The 22,338-nt window shown below is 39.6% G+C and overlaps 1 protein-coding gene across 7 annotated transcripts in view; it reads right to left on the reverse strand.

Moving 5' to 3' along the window:
• RAPH1 (Ras association (RalGDS/AF-6) and pleckstrin homology domains 1) overlaps nucleotides 1-22,338 on the reverse strand; it is a 157,744-nt gene that overhangs the window by 86,522 nt on the left and 48,884 nt on the right. For all 7 annotated transcript variants that reach the window (XM_034785144.1, XM_034785143.1, XM_034785140.1 and 4 more), the window contains one exon: nucleotides 2,565-2,684. In XM_034785144.1, coding sequence (XP_034641035.1) covers nucleotides 2,565-2,684 — 120 coding nt within the window. Of the gene's footprint in view, nucleotides 1-2,564; nucleotides 2,685-22,338 lie in introns of those variants that run through there.

Below are 22,338 nucleotides of genomic sequence, written 5' to 3' on the forward strand. Positions count from 1 at the left end.
GGATAGAGGTGAACAAAATGCCAGCTTGTTTTAAGTAGTACAGCATCTTCAGTATCAATGCCTGGACTGAGTCCAGACCATATTTGGCTCCCCATACCGAAAACCTCTGTATCAGGAACTCTTGGACCCCGAGGGAGCAGTCTCTGTCTGCAGTTTTCAGTCAGCCCAAAGCCATGCAAGCAGTGACTGAGTCACAGAGTATTTGCCAGGGGTACTGTGAGATCAGATCCAAGCAACCTGAGAGCTGGACAGGCAGATGACTGAACATTTGTAGAAGGCCTGTCAACCAAACTGCCTCTGCCAGTAGGCAGTCATGAGAATGATCATTGCTTTGTCTTGTTTTATTTTGGATACTATCATAAAGATCAGAGGAAACCAGTGGAAAGGCATTGAGAAGGCTTTGGGACCACTAAAGAAGGAAGGCATTTGGTAACAACTTCAAGCTCATACCTCCTCTGAAACAAAAGTTCTGGTACCTGACATTGGTGGCAAACAAGTATCACAGGGTCCCCAATGAAGGAACATCTCATCCATGATGGATCTCCACAGTGACCACTCGTGAGTGGTAACACAGTCTCCTCAGACATTTGCCAGAGTGTTGCTGACTCCTGGGAGGTGAAAAGCTAGTGGAATTAACTGCTGTTGGTAGCACCATATCCAGAGCTTGATTGCCTATAGACAGCAGGGAGAAGAGTGTGTACTACTTTGTTTACATAGTCCATTGCAGACGTATGGTTTGTCAAGAGCTGCACTGTGGAGCTTTGACGAAGGCTAACATGATGGCTCTGAGCCCCAGGACACTGACGTGCCTTGCATTTGTTGATGGTCCCGGTGGGCACCTCACTTATCCCTGATCTGTGATTAAAATCATTGTTGGGGAGGCAGAAGAGAATGGTAGCCCTCCACGCATGTTTTTGGGTTCCATCACTTCGCTTCTGCAACGATGTGAAGTGTAACCACCGCTTCTTGCTCATTTGGTGTTTATCTGGGGTATAGACCGACCTGAGCTAGAGTTGAAGAGGCCTCAGGTGAAGTCTGGCAAGCAAAGTCAGGAATGTGCACAATGACATATAGCCCAGCAGTCCCAGACATCCTTGACCCATTGTAGCTGGGTTTGAGTCTATCTGAATTAATAGTGACTGCATCAACAAGAACCCTGACTTTGGGAAGGTACACTCTCACTAAACAGAAGTTGAGCAAGGCTCCTATGAACTCTATTAGCTGTGATGGGATAAGAACCTATTTTTTTTTTTTTTTTGAGTTCACCAGAAGGCCTAGCTGAGAGAACAGGGAGAGGGCATATTACAAACGTGCTGCTGTTTCCTGGTGAGATCTGCCCTTGTTCAGCCAATTGTCCAGGTAAGGGTAAACATGAATGACCTTCCTTCTAAGATGTGTCGCTATTACCTCTAGGTACTTTGTGGAGACTCTGAATGATAATGATTGGGCCCCACTCTGAATCTTAGGTACTTCCTGTAGCCGGGTGGATGGCGATATGGAAGTATGCATCCTACAAATTCAGAGGCACACACCAGTCTTGAGTCTGAGGAGATAGGACGATGAAGGCAACCATTACCACCATTCTGAATCTAAAGCAGCATGATGTATTTGTTCAGTCTTGTCAGGTCTAGGATAGGACAAAGATCTCCTTTTTTCTTCGGGATAAGGAAATAATTGGAACAGAAGAAGCCTCCTTCCCTGTCCTCCACATGTACCTCTTCTATGGCTCCTCGATAAAGTAACGAGGCCACTTCTGTCTGTAACAGGCTCTCATGAGGAGAGTCCCTGAAAAGGGATAGGGAAGGGAGGTGGGTAGTGTTTAAGGAGTGGAAATGTATAGTGTAGTCTTGGGCCCTTATGCATATTTGTTGGCTGTGAAAAGCTGCCCAGACCTGGTGGAAAGAGCTTCCCGAAGGTGAGGGCAGGCTCCAGATTGGGAGTCTCAAGAGTCACATGAGCTATCAAATCTGCCATCTCTGAGAGGAATCTGGGTTGCCTAAAGGGAGAGAGAAGCATCCCCTGGATCTCTTTCTTTGTGGGTAACTCCAGCTGTGGACTCTGAGAATAGTTCAGTGTCCTCTGCCTCTGCTGGTACTTTTGTGATTTCCTAGAGGCGGCCAGTGTGTAGATTCCCAGGGGCCACAGCGTGGCCCTTGAGTGAATGGGTTGCTTCTTCTGTTTGGAATACCAATATGAAGATTTCTCCACACAGCTGGTTGAACAACCAGTTTCAAAGTCTGTAAGTAGAATAAAGGGTTGGACACTCACTAGGTGCAGTCTTGCTGCAGTGGATGGTAAGAGAACTAAGGGCGGGTTGCAGCCACTCTGCCCTTTATGCCCTTGCACAGGAGCATAAAGAGACTCAGAGCACACGTGCAGACCCAACAGACACCACTTTTCAAAAGACTCCAATCTCATGCACATGAGATGCATGTGCTCCCCATAGTGGGATTCACGTTGACACATACTCTAAGAACATATTGAGACATTAAAAATTAATATGTAACATTGGTGCCAATTACTTATTGAAATATTTGACCCTTGTATTGAAAAGCGTCCCTGACCTGTGTGAGTTTGTCCAGCTCCCCAAGCCATTGTCCAAACATCTTGTCCAGATCTTGGTCTTCCTTATCACTATCTTCTTCTGCACCATGATCAAGTTCTTCATCTGATAATTGCTCCATCTGAAACACAAGAAATATACCAGTCAATTTACACTCAGCATTTAAAAAGCAGCAACAAGGTCTCTTTGGAGGATTGCAATAAACTATTTGGGAACATTCTGCAGGACTGGAGTTCAAGAATCTTATTAAAATGTCTATCTACAAATGACATCACTACACTGGGAAATGACATCACTGACCAAAATCATGGAAAAATTGTACTACTAAGTAGACATTTGAAACTCAGATATTTCTGAGAAGCTACTGAAACCTATGCAACAGGTAAACTTTTTGTAAGATAGTAGTAAGTTTGATAAATTTTCTGCATTAAGTAAATGTAGTTTCTGTTTTTACTCTCACAAGGCTGAAACAGAGACATATTCATATACAATATAATCCGCTCAGTAAACATGCTTAGATTGGAACCCCATGTAAAATGAACTGGAGTAAATGTTCCATCTCACTCCAGTGCATTTTAGTTGCTTTTTTCCTCCTACCACTGACATTTCTTGCTACCATATTCTGGTTCAAAATGTTACAACTGTAATCAGCCCAGCATTTCAAGGGAACCATTACTATTTATTTGTTAACCACTGAGGTGCTTGGATTTGTAACAGACATGGCCAGATTAGCAGCTACCCCAGTTTACACCAGCTGAGCACCTGGCACACAATAGTAACAAAAGTCCCCTCCTCAAACAGTTTACAATGTAAACAACAGATAAAGAGAATATAGAACTCACTAAGAAACCCAGCAGGCAGGAATAACTTGGGGGCGGGGGGGTTATTATTCTTAACTTGCTTCTTTTGGGCACTGCAAAGTCAATGAGTATTTAGAAAAGATGCTAATCAAGAAAGCATGGTAGCACAAAGCGTATAAGAGGCACAATGGATAAAGGCAAAGACGGAAGCAGGATACGAAATCATCAGCTCTATTCTTCTCTGCGGATAATGAGCAAAGGATGAAGTAGCATGAAGGAATTCCAGGTTCTGGTCCTGCCTCCTGATAAAAGTGAAGATATAAACTTCCAGAGAGCTCCTTCACAGCACTTAGTGTCTCTGCTACTTTAGGTCATGATCAGAGGTTTGAAAACAATCCCTTGGGTGAAGAGGAGGGGAGCTTTTCCCAAGTAGGTCCTCTTCTATTATTACAGTGATTTTTTAGATGTAAAAAAAAAAAAAAAAAAAAAAAAAAAATCACATCTTTTTGCCGTGTCCTTACACTGCTTCCTGGCATATCCATGCACGTGATTGCTCAATCATTGCACTCCACCAAGTCACATGAAGATCATTCATGCTCAAACAGGTGGCATGGCAGGAGATACTTCATATTTTGAGGCTCTCTGCCACAGTCACTGGTATTGGGGCCACTGATAAAGACCCACTTGATCATTGCATCTCCAGACTGGCCAACTTGAGTGTGGAATCCATTATAGCAGTGCCATAAAGTCCAGGGTTGATCTGCATCGGGTAGGTGATCGACTGGTAGGAGTCGGTGTGCACAGGCCGTTCTCTACTCGTTTTCAATAACTGAACCCTTGTCTATTTGGGTGACAATGTCAGCGGTTTAACGGTGCGATTTCAGTTGATTCAGGTTGATGTTATATCATATAGCGGATGTCCTGGATCTGTGCAAGGCTGTGTGTGCTACTGTACTAGCAACTTCCCCACATATATCAGGAGGAGCAATACCTGTGAGGATGTAGAGGCTGTTGACATGAGTAGGCTTAAGACATCCTGTAATATAGAGGCAGGCAGTGGTAAATACAGGTTCTAGCTTCTTCCATGAAAGGTATTCTGCCCACACTGCACAGGTATATTCAGGAATAGAGTAGCAAAGTGCCAGTGGTGATGATCGTAGAGTGGACCCTACTTTGATGTAACAAGCTTGTCAAGAATGTTGTATCATATGCGAACCTTAGGTTTAGTTTTCTCAATGTGGGCTCCAAAGGAGGGTGTGCGGTTGAGAGTAACACCTAGGTGTAGGGGATTTACGGAATGAGTAAATTTTGTCCCATGCCAGTTTAGCTCACATTTGGCCTCAGTTTTTGAGACAGAATGCACTGACATCTTTGCTGTAAAACATACCATCATGATAACAGAGTCCAGCATAGTTGCATTTCTCTCTGCTGTTACATAGATTCCAAAAAAGGAAAAAAGAAAATTTAACACAATTAGAACTACAGTATTTGGTTGAAATACTGTTCAAGTTGGGGGATGCTGACTTAAGGCTAAGCCTGCTCCCACTTAAGTCAACAGGAGTTTAGCTGTTAATTTCAATGGGAACACTATTGGCTTATTATCTATTTCCTCCTCCTCTTACTCCAAAGCTATATCCCAGGGGTTTTTCTTGTTTTGTTTTTAAGGTTGAAGACAGCTTACATCTCTTTATTTTGGAGAAATTGCTGACATTTTCAGGAAGTGCAGAGATCTGGTTTAAAATTACTGAAATTATTTTACAACTTGCTGTTTGAAGACCTTAGACCAGGGGTCGGCAACCTTCAGCACGCAGCCCATCAGGGTAATCTGAAGGTGGGCTGTGAGACATTTTGTTTACATTGGCCGTTCACAGGCACGGCCTCCTGCAGCTCCCAGTGGCCGCAGTTCGCCTTCCTGGCCAATGGGAGCTGCAGGAAGCCGCAGGCTGCAGGAACGTGCTGGCCGCCCCTTCCCACAGCTCCCATTGGCTGGGAGAGGCGAACTGCGGCTACTGGGAGCTGCGCCTGTGGATGGTCAAAGTAGGCAAAATGTCTCGTGGACTGCCAGCGGATTACACTGATGGGCCACGTGGCGAAGGTTGCCAACCCCTGACTTAGACCATGTTTTTTCATACCACAAAGGCAGCCATGTGTTACCCACAAGAAATGGCATGCAGCATTCGCGAACAGATGTACTTCCAAAGCCTTCAAAAAGCAAAACCAATATACTATCCAACAGCAAATAGAAAAATAAGCACTTATTTTATATAAGTATATAACAAAACATCTATACATACACAAAGTGGAAATAGCATACAAATAATAAACTTCAACGTTCATTATTTGCAAAATCCTGAAAAAAACCATAAAGGTGATGCAATGCATTAATTATTAAAGTCATTAAATAGCTAAATAAATGAGAACATAGTCTACAAGTATTGGGGACTAATACACACTAAACTGCAAAGGTATGAAATACTTTCATGTGTGACTAGACATCCTCGTATTTTTTCCCCAAGCACTTCTATTAGAGCAATTTTTTCCCCATTAATACAGTAGCAGAGAGCTCACTCAGTCAGTCTGTGTATGAGGGAGAAATTGCAGATTTCAATTTTATCAAAATAATCCTTTTGGTCACAACAGTTACTGCAATCTATTTCTTAATGTTAACTGATAATTCATAAACACTTTTTTAAAAATTAAAAGGAAACAGGCCAAAGCAATAATTTTTAAGTGTGGGTCCTTGAAGTTAGGCTCCTAATCTCATATTTAGGCCACTGAAAAACAATAGGCCACTTCTATTTAGAGGCAAAGAGCAACTCCGGCTGCTACTAAATCACTGGGAGCTCATTATATTTGAAAATCAGGCCATTTCTTATTAAAGATTCTAAATTCAGATTTAGAAACCTAACTTTAGGTACCCAGATTTGAATAATTTTAGCTTTCATCAGTCGCTTAGCCATGGCAGCAGTTTACAAGCACAAAATATCAATAGGCAATGATAGTCTCCCTTCTACCTGAGCAGGTGAGAGAACGTATAGTTTCTGAACCTCCTGACAGTGGCCCAGCTCTTCAAAATGTTTATTTACTTATTTTGGCATGCATGCAAATTTTTCCAAGGAAATGCAAGTGAGTGAAAGGAAATGGTGATTTTTAACAGTTTATAATTCTGCTGAATCTGAATTTAGTTTCATAGGACAAAAGAAAAAAGACACTTCTTTAGTCATAAGGCTCTCCCCAAGCCAAGTATCAAAGGCAGAGGCGCCAAATTACTAAGGTCCCGGGGATGCTTGACCCTCGCTCCACACCAGACCCTGCCCCCACTCCACCCCTTCCAGCCCTTGCTCCACCACAGGCCCGTCCCCATTCCACCCCTTTCCCCAAGCCCCCACCTCTTCCACTCCTGCTCTGCCCCTTCCCGCCTCTCTCCCCAGTGCCTCCTGTACACCATTGAACAGTTGATCTGCGGCAGGTGGGAGGCACTGGGGAGGGGGGCGCAGAGCTGATCAGCTGGGCCTCAGGCAGGTGGAAGGTGCTGGAGGAGAGGGGGAGGCATTGATCCACAGGTCTGTCAGTGGGTTTTCCGTGGGTGCTTCAGCCCCGGAGCACCCATGGAGTTGGCACCTATGATTAAAGGACTGCTACTAACAGTAGCGGTGTTATATGTTCTTTAAAAACACACACACACACACACACACACACACACACACACACGCACACGCGCATCTTTTAGAAAGGAAACTGGTAGGCAACCTAAATAACCAGCTCCCCTGTAATACACACAGGTGGTGACAATTACTGAACATATATTGTAAGTGTTCTCATTACACCACAAAACAAAATATGGAAACGGATTTCTATAACTGGTTTTGAAATTAAAAGTGAGTCAAAGTAATACTATTATGTCAGACCATTTGAATGATACCAGCACCTAACATATAGAAAGTATAGTTACACAACCCAAGAACGAGTGTAGGACCACACAGTTTTCATCCTTATGATGAGAGGAGACAAAAGCAAGGATTTTTTTTATTAATATATTTAAGAACCCATTCTTCTAAAGTGACATTGCCCCTGCCATTTACAAGATCAGTACAAAGCACCCAAAAAGCTAGAGCGCTAACACGAAGTCCATAGTGACATCTAACATGCCACATTACATTCTTTCATGCTAACCCTTGAACATGTGTTCATTGCCAGCAACAGACTAAAAGAATTCAACTCTCTAGTCCAAGGAATTCAGCTGACCACAGTTAAGCAACATCACTCAATCCACTGGAAATGCAGTCTCACTGCATCACAAATAGCTGACTCTACACATCTGCAAACAAATGCTGCTTAAATGAGCCACAGAGAATGCCAGCAATACATCCCGTCAGAGTTTAAATATTGGATGCTCTCCAGATTTCTTCAGCAATGTTATAATACACTGTATGCTCACTGCATGAAGACACAAAAGAAAACCTTTCCCTGAAAGAGACAGTTACAGCTGTAAGATTTCATTCCCAACCTCTTTTATGTAAAAATCAATGAGGTTATGGTGACCATCACACAGGAAGGAAGGTTTAACCTTCTACATATTCCAAAGGTTAACTATCCATCCATCAAGATTCATTATTATTAAATAGGTACTGGCAATTTCTAAACATTCCACCTCTGGGCATCTCACTCACCTTAATATACAAGCATGGTTCAGTTGGTCTCATGAGACAAACATATAATTTTAACTTTTACAAGAAGCATCCAACCATAGATAGATTGTTTTACATTAAACCACTGCAGCTATATATTTGATCTGACAACTGTGAAAAAGAACAGTAAGTCTATTCAGAAAAGGCCAAAGCTCTGAAATGCAATGGAAACCTGTTTATCTAACATCTGATTTAGTGGCTCATAAATAATTTAGTAAGTAGCTTAAGTATCCAAACCTATTTACTAATTTTCTGTGGCTCTCCTTTCCCCCTAGTAAGTTCTGAAAGCAGCAAGGTCAGCATCATTGCAACCGATTCCCTCTACAATTCCACCACTCCTCAAAACACCCAAGACCTCCACCAGTAAATCCTGCATTCATTCCAAAATGCAAAATTAAAAAGAGGTTTAAAATTTCCAGGAGGAAAAGACGAGCAGCACAAGTGATGAACTGAGAATAGAGCATACAATGGAGAGGAACAGATAAGGGCTGAAGAAGCCCAACAAACACTCTGAGGAGTTTTGTGGGGAGAAGAGAGGCATAAACCCTGGAAAGAAGGCTTCTCTCCCAAAGAAGTGAAACAAGAAATAGATAAATAAAATAAATAAATAAATAAATAATAAAATAAAAAAAAAGGATGTGCTGTATGACTTGATTTGCCCAAATCTTGAAATATGTTGCAATTTGCAACATAAATTAACTAAAAGGTACTGGTTATTTTTTAGTTCAAAAATAGCATAAATTTTAATCTTGTTACAAAATTCTAAAATACTAACTTTTAGAGAAACAAAGTTATGGTTTGAACTGTTACAAATACTGAAGATATACAACTAATAAGATGTAGGACTACTACATCTATGTTCAATCAAAGGGCATAAGCAACCTGGGAAACATATTTGCAGTGCTGCTGTAGCTGTGTTGGTGAAAGGGACAAGCCTTTGAAGAGCTCCTTGGAAGCTCAAAAGTTTGTCTCTTTCACCAACAGAAGTTGGTCCAATGAAAGACATTACCTCCCACCCATCCAGTCTCTCTAAGGGGGAAGATATTGTATTTACTGTATTAGAGAAGGATATTTACTGTGGCCAATAAAAAGTGAGATTTTGTTTGAGAGAAACTATTCAAATCAATTCAATCGTATCTAAAAAAGTTGATTTTTTTAACAACATTTCAAACTATAAAACTAAGATTTAAAAAAAAATACTTTTCATTCATGTTTTATTTTTCCCCATATCATTTTACTTGGCTAGTGAAATGGATCAGTTTCATTTTCTGGTTCTCGTGCCACCACCTTTCTTTTTTTTTAAATATATATAAATTATTTTTGAGCTCCCTAAAGTATTGCTAAATGCTGTACACCCACACGCACACAAAAAGTCCTCTGTCCCAAAGAACGTACTGTTTTTAAACATAGGGATGCTGTTAACTTGAATCTAAAGTAAAAAAGTTATCAGTAATTTCAGGTACTACAGCTGTGCCCTTAAGTCTCCCTTCCAATTTCTGTGATTTAAACAATCAGATATGGGGGAGGTTTGGGGGCTATGTTCCTCTTCCCTTGATGTCGTATGAAAGACAGACAGACAGGGGAGACTCACTGACTACACAGGGGTAAAGATACTAACTTTATACAAAATGCTGTCATGCACAAAAACATTTAAACAAGAACTTTTTTCTCCAGTTTGTTTAGTAATCTTAGGTGTTTACTTGGAATAAAAGTTGGTTAAAAAATAACACAAAACTGTTACTTAAATTGATAGTGTATCTTTAACAATGCTATTACATTTGAGCATTAACACATTTCTATTCCTATTAAGTTTGGTAAATACCTTTTTAAAAAAAACTAAAAGAAGATTAAATTTGGAGGCTAAGGTATTTGGTGCCTTTTATATGGGTATGTAACACACAACTCTACACACAAAAACCTTGGGAAATCAGACTGATTTAGAATGATCAAATATATGGAAATTATGAAATAATGTAGGCAGTGTTGTCGACATAAAGTGCTAGTGTAGATATGGCCCAGTCTACTCATATAGAGTACAATGCAGGATCAAGGTCTTGCACTCAACTTGCCAACTGACATGTTGTGCACAACAAGTCAGAATTTGCTTGCTTCTGGGAACCAGAAAAATTTTGGACAGAAATTATTAGTGATTCTGGGTATCTCCATTTGTGGGTGTCATGACGCACGTTAAAGGGACCATGAACAGTAAAAAGTATTTTCAGAATCAGACTAAGGACTTGTCTACAGCAGTGGTTCTCAATCTTTCCAGACTGCAGTACCCCTTTCAGAAGTCTGATGCGTCTTGTTTCCCCTCACTTAAAAACGACTTGCTTACAAAATCAGACATAAAAATACAACAGTGTCACAGCACACTATTACTGAAAAATTGCTTACTTTCTCATTTTTACCATATAATTATAAATCAATTGGAATATAAATATTGTACTTACATTTCAGTGTATAATATATAGAACAGTATAAACAAGTAATTGTATGACATTTTAGTTTGTGTACTGACTTCACTGATGTTTTTTTATGCAGCCTGTTATAAAACTAGGCAAATGTCTAGATGAGTTAATGTACCCCCCCCGGAAGACCTCTGCATACCACTGGGGTACATGTACCCCTGGCTGAGAACCATTGATCTACACTATACTTATTTGGGAAGTCTCCTATCATACAGTTACCACTGGTGACAGAACAGAAAACAAAAAACAACCCTGCAATACATTCAAAAGGTAGAAGGCCCATGATTAGCCACAAGTGGCATGTTGTTTTTTAAAATAATCCACATGCTACTGTAATAAGCACTATAAAAATGGTGATACCTCAGTGCCTACAAACAAGAGAGATAGTAGTATCAACTAAGTACTGACAGACGAGCCACCCTTTGGCCAGCTAGCCTCTGTTAAATCTATATATGTATATTTTTTTAACTGATTGGCCTTTTCTGGTTAAATGCCTGTTACTGCGGACTTCCCTCTATTAAAAAGACACACACAAAAAATCAAAGAATTAAGTAAAAGATACTAGGGTAAGGTAACATTCATGTTGCATAAAGTACTTAAAAGTCATAAATTTGAATAAGCAACCCCTCTTTTATTCAAATCCAGCCCGTTGGGCATACATATTCTGGCTGACATTTTCAAGGGAGCCTAAAGGAATTGAGTGCCTAACTCCACAGGGTTCCTTAACCATCATCTTTGAATTTTGCTCATACTATTTTAAATATGCCAGTGTACCTAAGATTGTGGAGACAAGTGGATTTTCTCTTGTACACAATCACCTCATTAACTATTGCATCAACGTATACTACACACACACAGGGCACAATTAAGGTAGCAGTTCAGCTTTAACTTTCTCATTCCCTGATTAATACACAATGCAGTGTAAAGGTTGTGCCTGTAACCGTTTTTTTTGCTTGGTTGGTCATGGGTTCCCTCCCCCCTCCACATTTAATATAAATATATATAGACAAATAAAAAGAAATGTTTTCAGGCAATTAGTACCCAAAAACCTTGATCAATCTTCAAGGAAACTTAAATGTATCTCTATTCACAATATCAGTACATCATTGAGAAACTAGACTCTGCTGTAGTTTATCCAAAACGTGAATCTGAATTCTCACTTTGAATTCCCAAGAGTGGACTGGGTTTCTGAGTGACTTCAGGCTATAAAATTGTTGCTAATAAATCAGACAGCAGATGAAAGCTGAGCCACCATTAAATTTGCTCTATGGAAAGCTATCCAGGGCCTGAACAAAAGTAATTCGCAAAGTTCTAGCAACTGATCAAAATTAGTTTCTGTATACTTTAATATTCACTTTATTCTTCTTAAATATTGAACGTCCACATCATGGGGACCAAATAAATTCCAACACACTGGACTCTGATGCCATTCAGAACCCATCTAACTTTTCAACAGTAAAAAAAATTTCTTACAATTTGCTGTTACTGGCTTCAAGAACAATATATTCAGCGGATCTATCTTTAAAAGCTGAAGGGATAACAACTCTACTTGACTATTTATGAGCAGAAACCTGGACATTTGCATTAAAAAATTCAACATTCATTTTTCTTGACAAGACTGAAAGAAGGGTAGTTAGACCCTTAGGAATCTTCTCCAAACGAATCTTTTCACCGGATTTCTACTTAATTTAAAGCATATACTAGAAAACAGTACCCCTTTCAACATATTATCCGAAACAGTGTTAGAAACATAGTTCAGATAAATTAATACTTTTTAGTTCTGTTACTTAATTTTAGATGCCGCAGACAAAGAAATCCCTAAATGTGGCCTGGTGTTTGCATATTACTTACCCACAAATTTAGCTAGATAACATATATGGTACAAAATACTTGTCAGTCACAAAATTCAAATTCAAACCACCATATAAACAAGAATTATCTTTTTTATATTATGCCCCATAACAGTCTCCTGCAAATCCACTACTTTTAGACACAACTTTACGAAAGTTATGCTTCAGGTTATAATTTTCCAGGCTTGTTCTCACCTGACCAGGTGAAAACTTACAGAAAGTTTGATAAAAATCCTTTGACCTTTAAAGATGTCTTGTAAAAGGAAGACAAACATTGGGCATATGCTGTTTTTCACTTCTTTAGGATGTACAAAGAATGCCTGATTATATTTTAATATAAAATTATGTATAATATAAAAAAAGCTGGAAAAATTAAAGTCAAATACTGTATTATCTAGCTTGGGCACCTATGACTGGAGGAACTATTGAAATGGTGGCACAAGGGAGGAATTAAACGTTGAACTAATAAGAGGATAAGATTTTTTCCATCTGAATATTTAAAACCCTGTTTTGTTTGGTTTATAGATTCTTATTCAAAATGTTAATTAGTCAATGAAGATTTAACATCACCACCACTTCAGATATGTTGTTAAGATGTCATCATAAACATCTCTTGTACTTTAATTCTCCAATAAAAACAAGGGAATATCAGCGTTTATATTTTTGAGTCTTCTACATTAACAGAAAAAACCTTCTCATCTGCACACAACACACACCTTCTCAGGCCTTTTTAATACATCAAAGCAGTAAAAAAGATCAACTTTTTAAAAAATCCTTTGTGGGGTCACATTTAAACAACAATGTAGTGCTTTATTTCAATATACAGTCGTTTCGATACACGTTCATATGGTTCATGTGTTTTATCCGGAGCATATTAAAATTCACATACTATATATTAATTTCATTTGGTGATCATTTAATGTTTCATTTGGCATTGAATTTCCTTTTTTGAAAAGTATCTAAAATGATGAAACATTATGGCTGACAAACCGAGTGCAAGAAAATCAGGTAATTCAATTTTCAAGGAAACAGTGTGAATTGTAATTATGAGGAATGGAGGGGAAGACACTACCTCATTCAGTACACAGGATGGATAATGATTAGGGAATTAAATTAGGGTTGTATAGTGAAGGAGGTGGTTTTCCATAGGACTCCTGCCCTCATTTGTTGCAAGATGTGTAATGAATGAAGCAGAGAACTTCAGGAAGAGAAAAGGATGATCTTATGGTTAAGAATGTCACCCAGGAGAATAGGATTCTACTCTGAAACCCAGGAGAATAGGATTCTCTCCCTACTCTCCCACAGCGTTCCTAAATGATGCTGGACAAATCACGTAATCCAAACTATTCAAAGACAACCATTAACTATGTGTTCCTCAGTTTCCAGATGCCAAATAAGACACAATTGGGGTCAGATTTCTAAAAGTGCTGAGGACTCAACTGTAAATGAAGATGGCTGGAACTCTGCTTTAAACAAAGTGCTACAAAAATGCAAAATACTCTGGAAAAAATCAGACCCTTTATATCTCAATTTGGGCACTGAAAATGAAATCTCTGTCTCAGCCTCCCATCTGTAAAACAGGAATACTACTATCTAAACTTATAGGAGATATGGTGAATAAATTCATTAATATCTGAGAAGCATTCTGATACTACAGGCACAGCACTACAAAAATGACCAAGAGGCAATATATATAATTTTTGACTCCATGCAGAGTTTGTATGGTGGGTTTTAAATAACTTGTGAGAGACACTGAATCAGGAGGATTGTGCACTGAACGAGACAGGGGTTCTGTAGAAAAAATAGTATGTGATCATGCAATGAAAGACTGTCTAATAATGCACATATACAAGGGGGCCAAATGAAGGTTACACAGACAATTTAATTCAGCCATTTCCTAATTTTTCAGTGCTTGACTTTGCGACCTTAAAAGAGTTTTTAAAATAACAGTTTTTGGGGGGGGGATGTAATTTAAATATATTTGGAGAATTTACCTCAAGTCAAAGAAATTTACTAAGGTGATTGGAAAAAATTTGCTAGGATTATGTTGCATCTTATGTCAACCATTTGGGTGGCTCCCAGTTTAAAAAAAGCAAAGGCTTTGTTCTGCCAGATGAAAGAAATATTTACAAAAGGTACGTCTGATTACAGAGATTTATTTCTTAACTGATGCAGTGATTTTAAAATTCGTCAAACTGTGTGGCTAGACCAGGGATCGGCAACCTTTGGCATGCGGCCCGTCAGAGAAATTCACTGGCGGGGAGGGCCAGTTTGTTTACCTATAGCGTCCGCAGGTTCGGTTGATCGCAGCTCCCACTGGCCATGGTTTGCCGTTCCAGGCCAATAGGGGCTGCGGGAAGCGGCATGGGCCGAGCAGGGGTGGCTCCAGGCACCAGCGCATCAAGTGCATGCCTGGGCCGGCAAGCCGCGGGGGGCGGCCTGCCGGACACTGTGGGGGCGGCAGTCAGGGAGCCTTCGGCAGCATGCCTGCGGGAGATCCGCCAGTCTCGCGGCTTTGGCAGCAATTCAGTGGTGGGTACGCCGAAGGTGCGGGACCGGCGGACCTCCTGCAGGCATGCCGCCGAATCTGCATTACCAGCGGACCTCCCGCAGGCATGCTGCTGAAGCCTGCCTCACTGCCGTGCTTGGGGTGGCAAAATACAAAGAGCCGCCCCTGGGGCCGAGGGATGTGCTGGCCGCTTCCCACAGCCCCCATTGGCCTGGGATGGCAAACCGTGGCCAGTGGGAGCTGCAATCAGCCAAACCTGCGGATGCTGCAGATAAACAAACCGGCCCGGCCCACCAGCAGATTTCCCTGACGGGCCGAGTGCCAAAGGTTACTGATCCCTGCTTTAAAGAGACTGCGGATCACACAACCCTCAAGCAAGTTGGGCATCCAAAAGAAGTCACTAGACACTTTTGAAAATCTTGGCTTGACACGTCTTCTAGTCACATAAAGATGCTTATGAATAACAACTTTTAAGGCTTAATGACTTTTACAACTCCTGCAGTGCCTGCAACTCCCACTTATACTGAGTAGCTTGCAATTATATTGGCAGTCGTACTGGGAAGCAAATAAGCATGGAACAAAATCAGGATGAAGAAGATGGGACACTACAACAAGAACAGAAAAGAAAAGGAATGACCTGTTGAGTGCTGGCCTAAGCCAATGCACATCTTGCACATATGCACAGTGTAACCTCATTCAGCTGAGCAATTTATAAGCTTAGGGCTATAATCACTATAAGCCTTACTATCCCTGTGGAAAGTCTGATTTTAAAGGCTCTTAACCTGGCCTGCTTAAAATCATTTTCTACCAGGCTGCTCAAGGGTACTTCTCAGCAACAGCAAGATACGTTTAATATAAGATGTGATTATTTTTAAATGGGGAAAGATTTTTGTTTTGTTTTAAACTCTCCTTATAATTACCAACCTGTATTACTTTTTGTTCTAAATGTAAAAAGATCACCCTCAAAAAAAAAAAAAAAAAAAAGCAGCCACCCTGAAAAATTTCAGAAAGTTGTGAGCATTTGAAAGCAGGGACTTGGAACGGAAAACATTGTGTGTCCTCAATTATGATGTTTGCTGCCCTCATGACTCCCATTATAATACTAAGTTAAAAAAAATATAAACATAAAAGATAACTAAGCTGCTGAGAGTTTTTAAAGTGACAAGTTTTTAAAATCTTATCCCTGAAGTCAGTTATATGCTTCCTACTCTTCTCCCAGTGTCTCACCAGGAAGGCTTTCCTTACCATCAACATCTGGTAACTAACATAGTTAAACTGGTCTTCCATGTGAAACCCAATTGTACTCCAGCTCCAAAGGAAGCGTGGAAGGAGTATTAGATTAGAAACTTTACTTTAGTTCACCTCCCCTTTCATTACTGAGGACTCGATCATTTAGTGTGAACTTTTACATTTTGTTCAAAGTTACAACACAGCTTTGGACTATAAATATAATTGCTAAATTTTGTCCCTTACAAAATTCTTAACAGGAGTTTAAGAACAGGATTTTAATGACTTAAAGCAGCTGGGAGATGGAGGATGAACACATTAGGGAATCTTTAAGCAAAGAAACCCAAAAAACAAAAACAAAAATAAACCACCATGCATTTCAACATACTTCAAACTGATGCCTATCAGATGAGTGCCCAATCACTCTTTGGTATGGTATGGTAATCAGCAGGTGTGACAGCCAGGCCCCCTTTCTAGCAGGCTAAGTGCATGTCCTTTCCTGTTGTTGTGCAGTAGGGGTGGCACTTCTCTTTACACTTATCTCTGTTGACCCATGCAACAAGCAGGATTTTATCTTGAAACATAAGAAAACCTTAACGCATGTATACTAAGAGTGTTTTGCAATTTCCTTTAAACAGGCTGGAGCTGCAGTAAAATAGCTATTTTAAAAAGTTAAAAGTATGTATAGCCACACAAGATAACCAAACACACCTAACAGGATTCCTCACACTACCACTGAAATTAAATACATGTCTACGCACGCCTTTTAAGAGAAACTGTCTTAATGCCTTTTCTTTTAGTAGTATGCAGTGTTGTAGCTGTGTTGGTGCCAGGATATTAGAGAGACAAGATGGGTGAAGTAATAGCCTTTATTGGACCAACTTTTGTTGGTGAGAGAGAAACAAGCTCTTGAGCTTACTCAGAGCTCTTCTCCAAGTCTCAGAAATGTACTTAGTGTCACAGCTAATACAAGGAGAAAAAGATTGTTTAGCGTAAATAGTTAACACATTTCCCTTTAGTTGTCATTTTAGGCTTAAAAACAGACATGATTTTTACTAAGCTTTCTTTAAAAAAAATCACTGTTCATATTAATATGTATAATTTTGGAATAGGATTTCTGTAGCCACACAAATCCTGTAAATTATCTTTTGAACAAGCAACCCATTTCCTTACTGCTTACTTTCATCCCAATTTTAGAAATCAGCTATATCTGAATATCCAAGTCAGAATTTGTATAAACTTCTGAACCTCCACATAATTTCTATGTTAATAACCACAACTGGCAACTAAAGCTCAAACTGCTCACAAATATTTTTCTAGCATTAGAGCACAGGTATGTATCCCCAAAATGCAGATTGGGAACAATGACCGGTCTCGGATAAGTTACTGAAGGAGCATTCATAATAATGGCTATGTAGGAAGGATTGGAAATAGGCAACCAGAAGAAATTACTTGTCCATATTTGTCCGGAGTGTGATGAAAAATAAGGCATGCCTGAGTTGATCTTGAAAAATGCCATGATAGATAACTTACGATACAAGAGAGAAGCATTTTTTGGGGAGCACAAGGTAACTTTATAAGAATACCAACTTTCAAACACTGCCAAACTTGTAACATCATAGGAATAACCCTTAGATCAATTTTTGAGACCAGGGACAATCGTTATCCCCCATTTCCACAGATTCACACTCATATCATGAGGCGTGACAGGGGGATGCAACAAGATGCTAGTATGGATGGGAAACTCTAGGCGAGTATTCAGTAGAATGAACACACACAAACAAGAACTTTCTGCTTGATTGGTGGCTTTCAGAAAAAGGAGCAATGGTTTTTCCTCAAATTCATATCTAGTACTGCAGTTTTTAGACCTCATTTTGATTAATTTCAACAAATTGATGTCTCAATTTTTGAACTAAGATTACCCAAGCACTTCCCAACTGTTGGGTCAGTTGTTGAGTTTAGCATGCAGGTGCTGGGTGGTGTTGGTGGTCTGTAATATACAGATCGTCAGACTAGACAATGCGATGGTCCCTTCTGACCTTCAACTCTATGACAAAGTACATGAATATCCAAAAGTCTCTTTAGGAGGTGCTCACTAACACTATTTGGACATCAAGGTGGTGAACCATCATGGCTTAAGACCTTTAATTTATTTTTGAAAGCATGAAAACAGGAGAGAATGACAAGAACAAAAAGCAGCACACACTGAATTCTACAAGACAAGTTTCCGTTTACAACTAACTTTCCCCAGAAATGTAACGAAAAGCTGGCTTATGCTCTCAAAAGTTGTAAGAGCCCCTACTGAAGTCAGCCTAAATGAACTGACCACTATTATATCCTAGAAGATTTGAAAGGTCTCACATTTTTGGAGACTATCTATAGGAGACCAGAGGAGAAATTACATCCACAAATTCTTGGAATTTCTGCTGAAAGGGCTAACAATCACATCTGAAGGAGCGAGCAAACAGTAAAACCTTTATTCTCTCTAATATCTTTCAATGCCTGATCTAGTGGCTCGTCAAACAGATGCGCTCTTGAAAAGGAAGAGCTATATCATTCATTATGTTCAATTTCCTGAACCAAGACATCAGCCAGAGAAATCAACTGGATGCAAGGCTAATTGTCATAAAATTAGAGCATCTCAGACTGCATCATGTCACAGAGGATCTTTTATGAGACAACCTGTAGACTTCTTAAAGCCATTGTTTAGCTAGTGACTCTATGAAAGGAAGGCTTTCTCCAAATAAAATTTTGCTTAAAAAATTCTAGCCAAGCAGAGGGTACAAATTCAGGTGTGTCCATTAAACCCAATTTCCCCTAAATCCACTCCTCTCACCAGCGGCAGGAATAGTCTTGCCACTTCTCTAAGCATGAACTGGGGAAAGAATAAACTAATATAGTATGTATAAGCTTAAAGCCATTTTAAAATGCAGTCTGTTTGTAATTCACAAGGTATGCTTTTTATTTAATTTTAAAAATTAGTATAAATTTCTCAATATCTTCATTATGCAGTGTAAGAGCTTGTATCAGTGAAACACTGACACTGTACTTTCCTCCATCAAATAATGTTGACTTGTTGGACAGGTTTGTGCTGTATCCAAACTTACACTTGAGTAGAAACAGAAGGTTCACGGAAAAAAATTAACTAAAATATTTTAATTCAAGTAGAAATTAAAAACTTGATTCCAAAACGGTTTAAGAGAGCTACTCAGTGTAAACGGCAGTATTTCTATAGTTTAAAATTCTGCAAACCACTACTGGGCTATTTTTAAATTGTTAGCAGGAAGTAGACAGACAGACAGGATGTATATGCAGGGAGCACTTAATTATAATTTAAACAAAATACATCTTAATGCAGCTGCAACCTTAGCAAAAGAGGGCATCTGATAGTTGTTTGAAAAGGTTTTAGAGTGTCAAGCTAAGAGTGGCTACTTAATTTGTGAGTTTAGTGTTCATGAAAGTGAAGTCCTGGTTACACTGGACTATAGGCAACATCCATTTAATTTTAGACATCCACCTTACAGCATTTCAAAATAGCATGAACAGAACCACGTCACTCTGCCCTACACCTTTGGTAAACTATACTAGACTAAGTGAGGCATTCAATAGCATCCTCTCCTCTCACATACAATCTAATGCCTCAATCATGACGTGCAACAACCCTGTTTATTCATTCCTGAACTTTCCTTTAGCATAGACTGCTTTTCATGCTAAATTACATCAAAGTTGGTTTCATTTTGCAAGGCTCACAGGGAATTATGGGAAAGCACTAGCTCATTTCCATTTGTAATCATTCATATCAACTCCAGGAGATTAACATGCATTTAACCTTAGGATAATGCACTTTCCACTCCTCTCCTTCACACCACTCTGCTGACATTCATATCAGCCTCTCCCTGTTTCTGAACAGACCAAACACTTCTACCCTAATGTAACTGCTTTTGAGTGTTACAATTGACAATGTTTTATTAACACTATTACTATCAGCATGTTTCAGCTAAAACAGTTCATCTCAAATATGGCCACCGTGGCCAGGGGTTTTTCCTGCGGCCACAACAGCCTCTTGGGCAGAGATGGGGGAAGGGGCAAAGCAGTGACCCCTCCCTGCAGCATCCAGGGGCTCCAGCTCAGGGCTTCAGCCCAGGGCCAGTCTTACTGGACACAATGGTCAAGAGGCAAGAAGTGGGGGGAGACTGAGGTGCGAGGCCCTGGAAGGCAGCTCAGGGCAATGGGGGAGAGGGCCGCGATGGAGAGATCAGGGGAGTGCGTGGAGGCAACAGGGGTCAGAGGGGATCTGTAGAGGACCCGGGGAGGCAGCAGGGCCAGAGGCACCAACATGCAACTGTACATTCTTTTTATTATTGAGTCTGCAAAAAACCCATACCAAAAAAAATTGCAATGATCTGGACATCTATATGTGCATATTTATTTGTTTTTCTAAAGTTACTTAAGTATTTTAGGAGAATTTGTCAGAGCGGCCACCAGCAAGAGTTCATTGTCCATGGGCTTGTACACAGGAAGGGGCATGTGCCAATGAGTTACTGCTTTAATGCTGACACTCATCATCTATGGATAGGCTCACCATGGAACCAACAGTCAGCATTGCTATCACAGTACCGCTGTGATTTCAGACATCTGTTTATTAACCAGATACGAGCTTATCAAAATCAATCATCTTACAGTGCTTATGCAAGCCCTCAGGTGTGAAGCAGAATGATCTAAATTAAAATCAAAGAGGAAATAATGCAAACAAAACTGATAATATTTAAAGAGGTATGCACTTTACAATAGAGGTATGCATGTTGATCATAAAACCTTTATGAATTAATGGATGGAATTTGTGTTTCAGAGAAACATGTACTAAGAGTCACTATAATAAAACTTTTTTGGTCAAAAGGATCTCTATGGGACGTTAAAATAATTATCTATGCCAATACTCATTTTTGAGATAACAAGTCTATCAAGCCAGAGACTCTGTCAATTTATACAATGTGGGTATTATACAATACGACTCAAGAGAAGTTGCCAAATTCCTTTCAACGGGAACCTAGAGTCAACCCTTGAGCCATGGCTTAAAAATGAAAGAGTAGTGTTTTAGCTGCTATGATAAATAATCAACATTCTTCAGAAGTTGCTCTATGTACCCAAATGGAAAACTTGATACATCTCTATGCTAAACCCGAACTATTGCAGCCGGAAGTTGATTTGAGATTTCTGTGAAGAATTAAGATTACATTATTAGCGGCAGCACTTCTACTAAACTAGAGCTAGTAAATCTCTGGACAAAGAAAAAAAACACATTTCAAAGAACCACAAAATAAATGTTACAGATCTCTAGAATATATTTGTCCCTCATTCTTAGCATTTAATTAAAATGTGCTGACTTAAAGTTTTATAATTAGCTATTACAGAGAGTACATACTATAGACACCTATAATTTTAATATACTGGTATTTCTTCCCTACTCCTAGAAACAATCTCTTTGTCATGAAGTTTTAAAGCAGCAAGAGTGTAGAAAAAATAATTTTAAAAGCACCAGTTTTAAAGAAAGATTCAATAAATCACCATCTAGTCTTACCCCTGAGCAATCAAGAAAACATAACTCTCCTTCAGAACTTCTTAACCAAAAGATAATTTTCTCCTCCCTCTTAAAAACTATTCAAATAGTGACGAGTACATTATCTGCAGTTTGTTTTAGGTTTACTTCTAACAACATCTTCCCCAACTCCTACATTCTATATCAGGGGTTCTCAAACTGGGGGTCGTGACCCCTTCAGGGTGTCGCAAGGTTATTACTGGGGTGTCGCGAGCTGTCAGCCTCTACCCCTGCTTCACTTCCAGCATTTATAATAGTGTTAAATATAAAAAATGTTTTTAATTTATCTGGGGTCACACTCAGGCTTGCTGTGTGAAAGGGGTCACCAATACAAAAGTTTGAGAACCACTGTTCTATATCATAGTAATCATAGATATCACTGTATGGTTAAAAAGATGGATTACGTTTTAAACATGATTTGGGTCGAAGAGAAAATGGATAGAATAAGTACTTTAAAAAAGTTGTGCTAAAAAAAAGATTGAAAGTTTGATTACTAAAAATGGTCTGTATAGTGCAAGTTAAGTCATAGTAAGAAAATCACAAAATATTTAGAACTACCTAAGAAAGATCCGCTGAGGAGCTGGAAGGGGCTAGCATGAGTGACAGCCAATGGGCTCAGTGAAAGAATAGCTCATTT

Source organism: Trachemys scripta, chromosome 11 (genome assembly GCF_013100865.1).
Source record: "Trachemys scripta elegans isolate TJP31775 chromosome 11, CAS_Tse_1.0, whole genome shotgun sequence".
NCBI classification, from domain to species: domain Eukaryota; kingdom Metazoa; phylum Chordata; order Testudines; family Emydidae; genus Trachemys; species Trachemys scripta.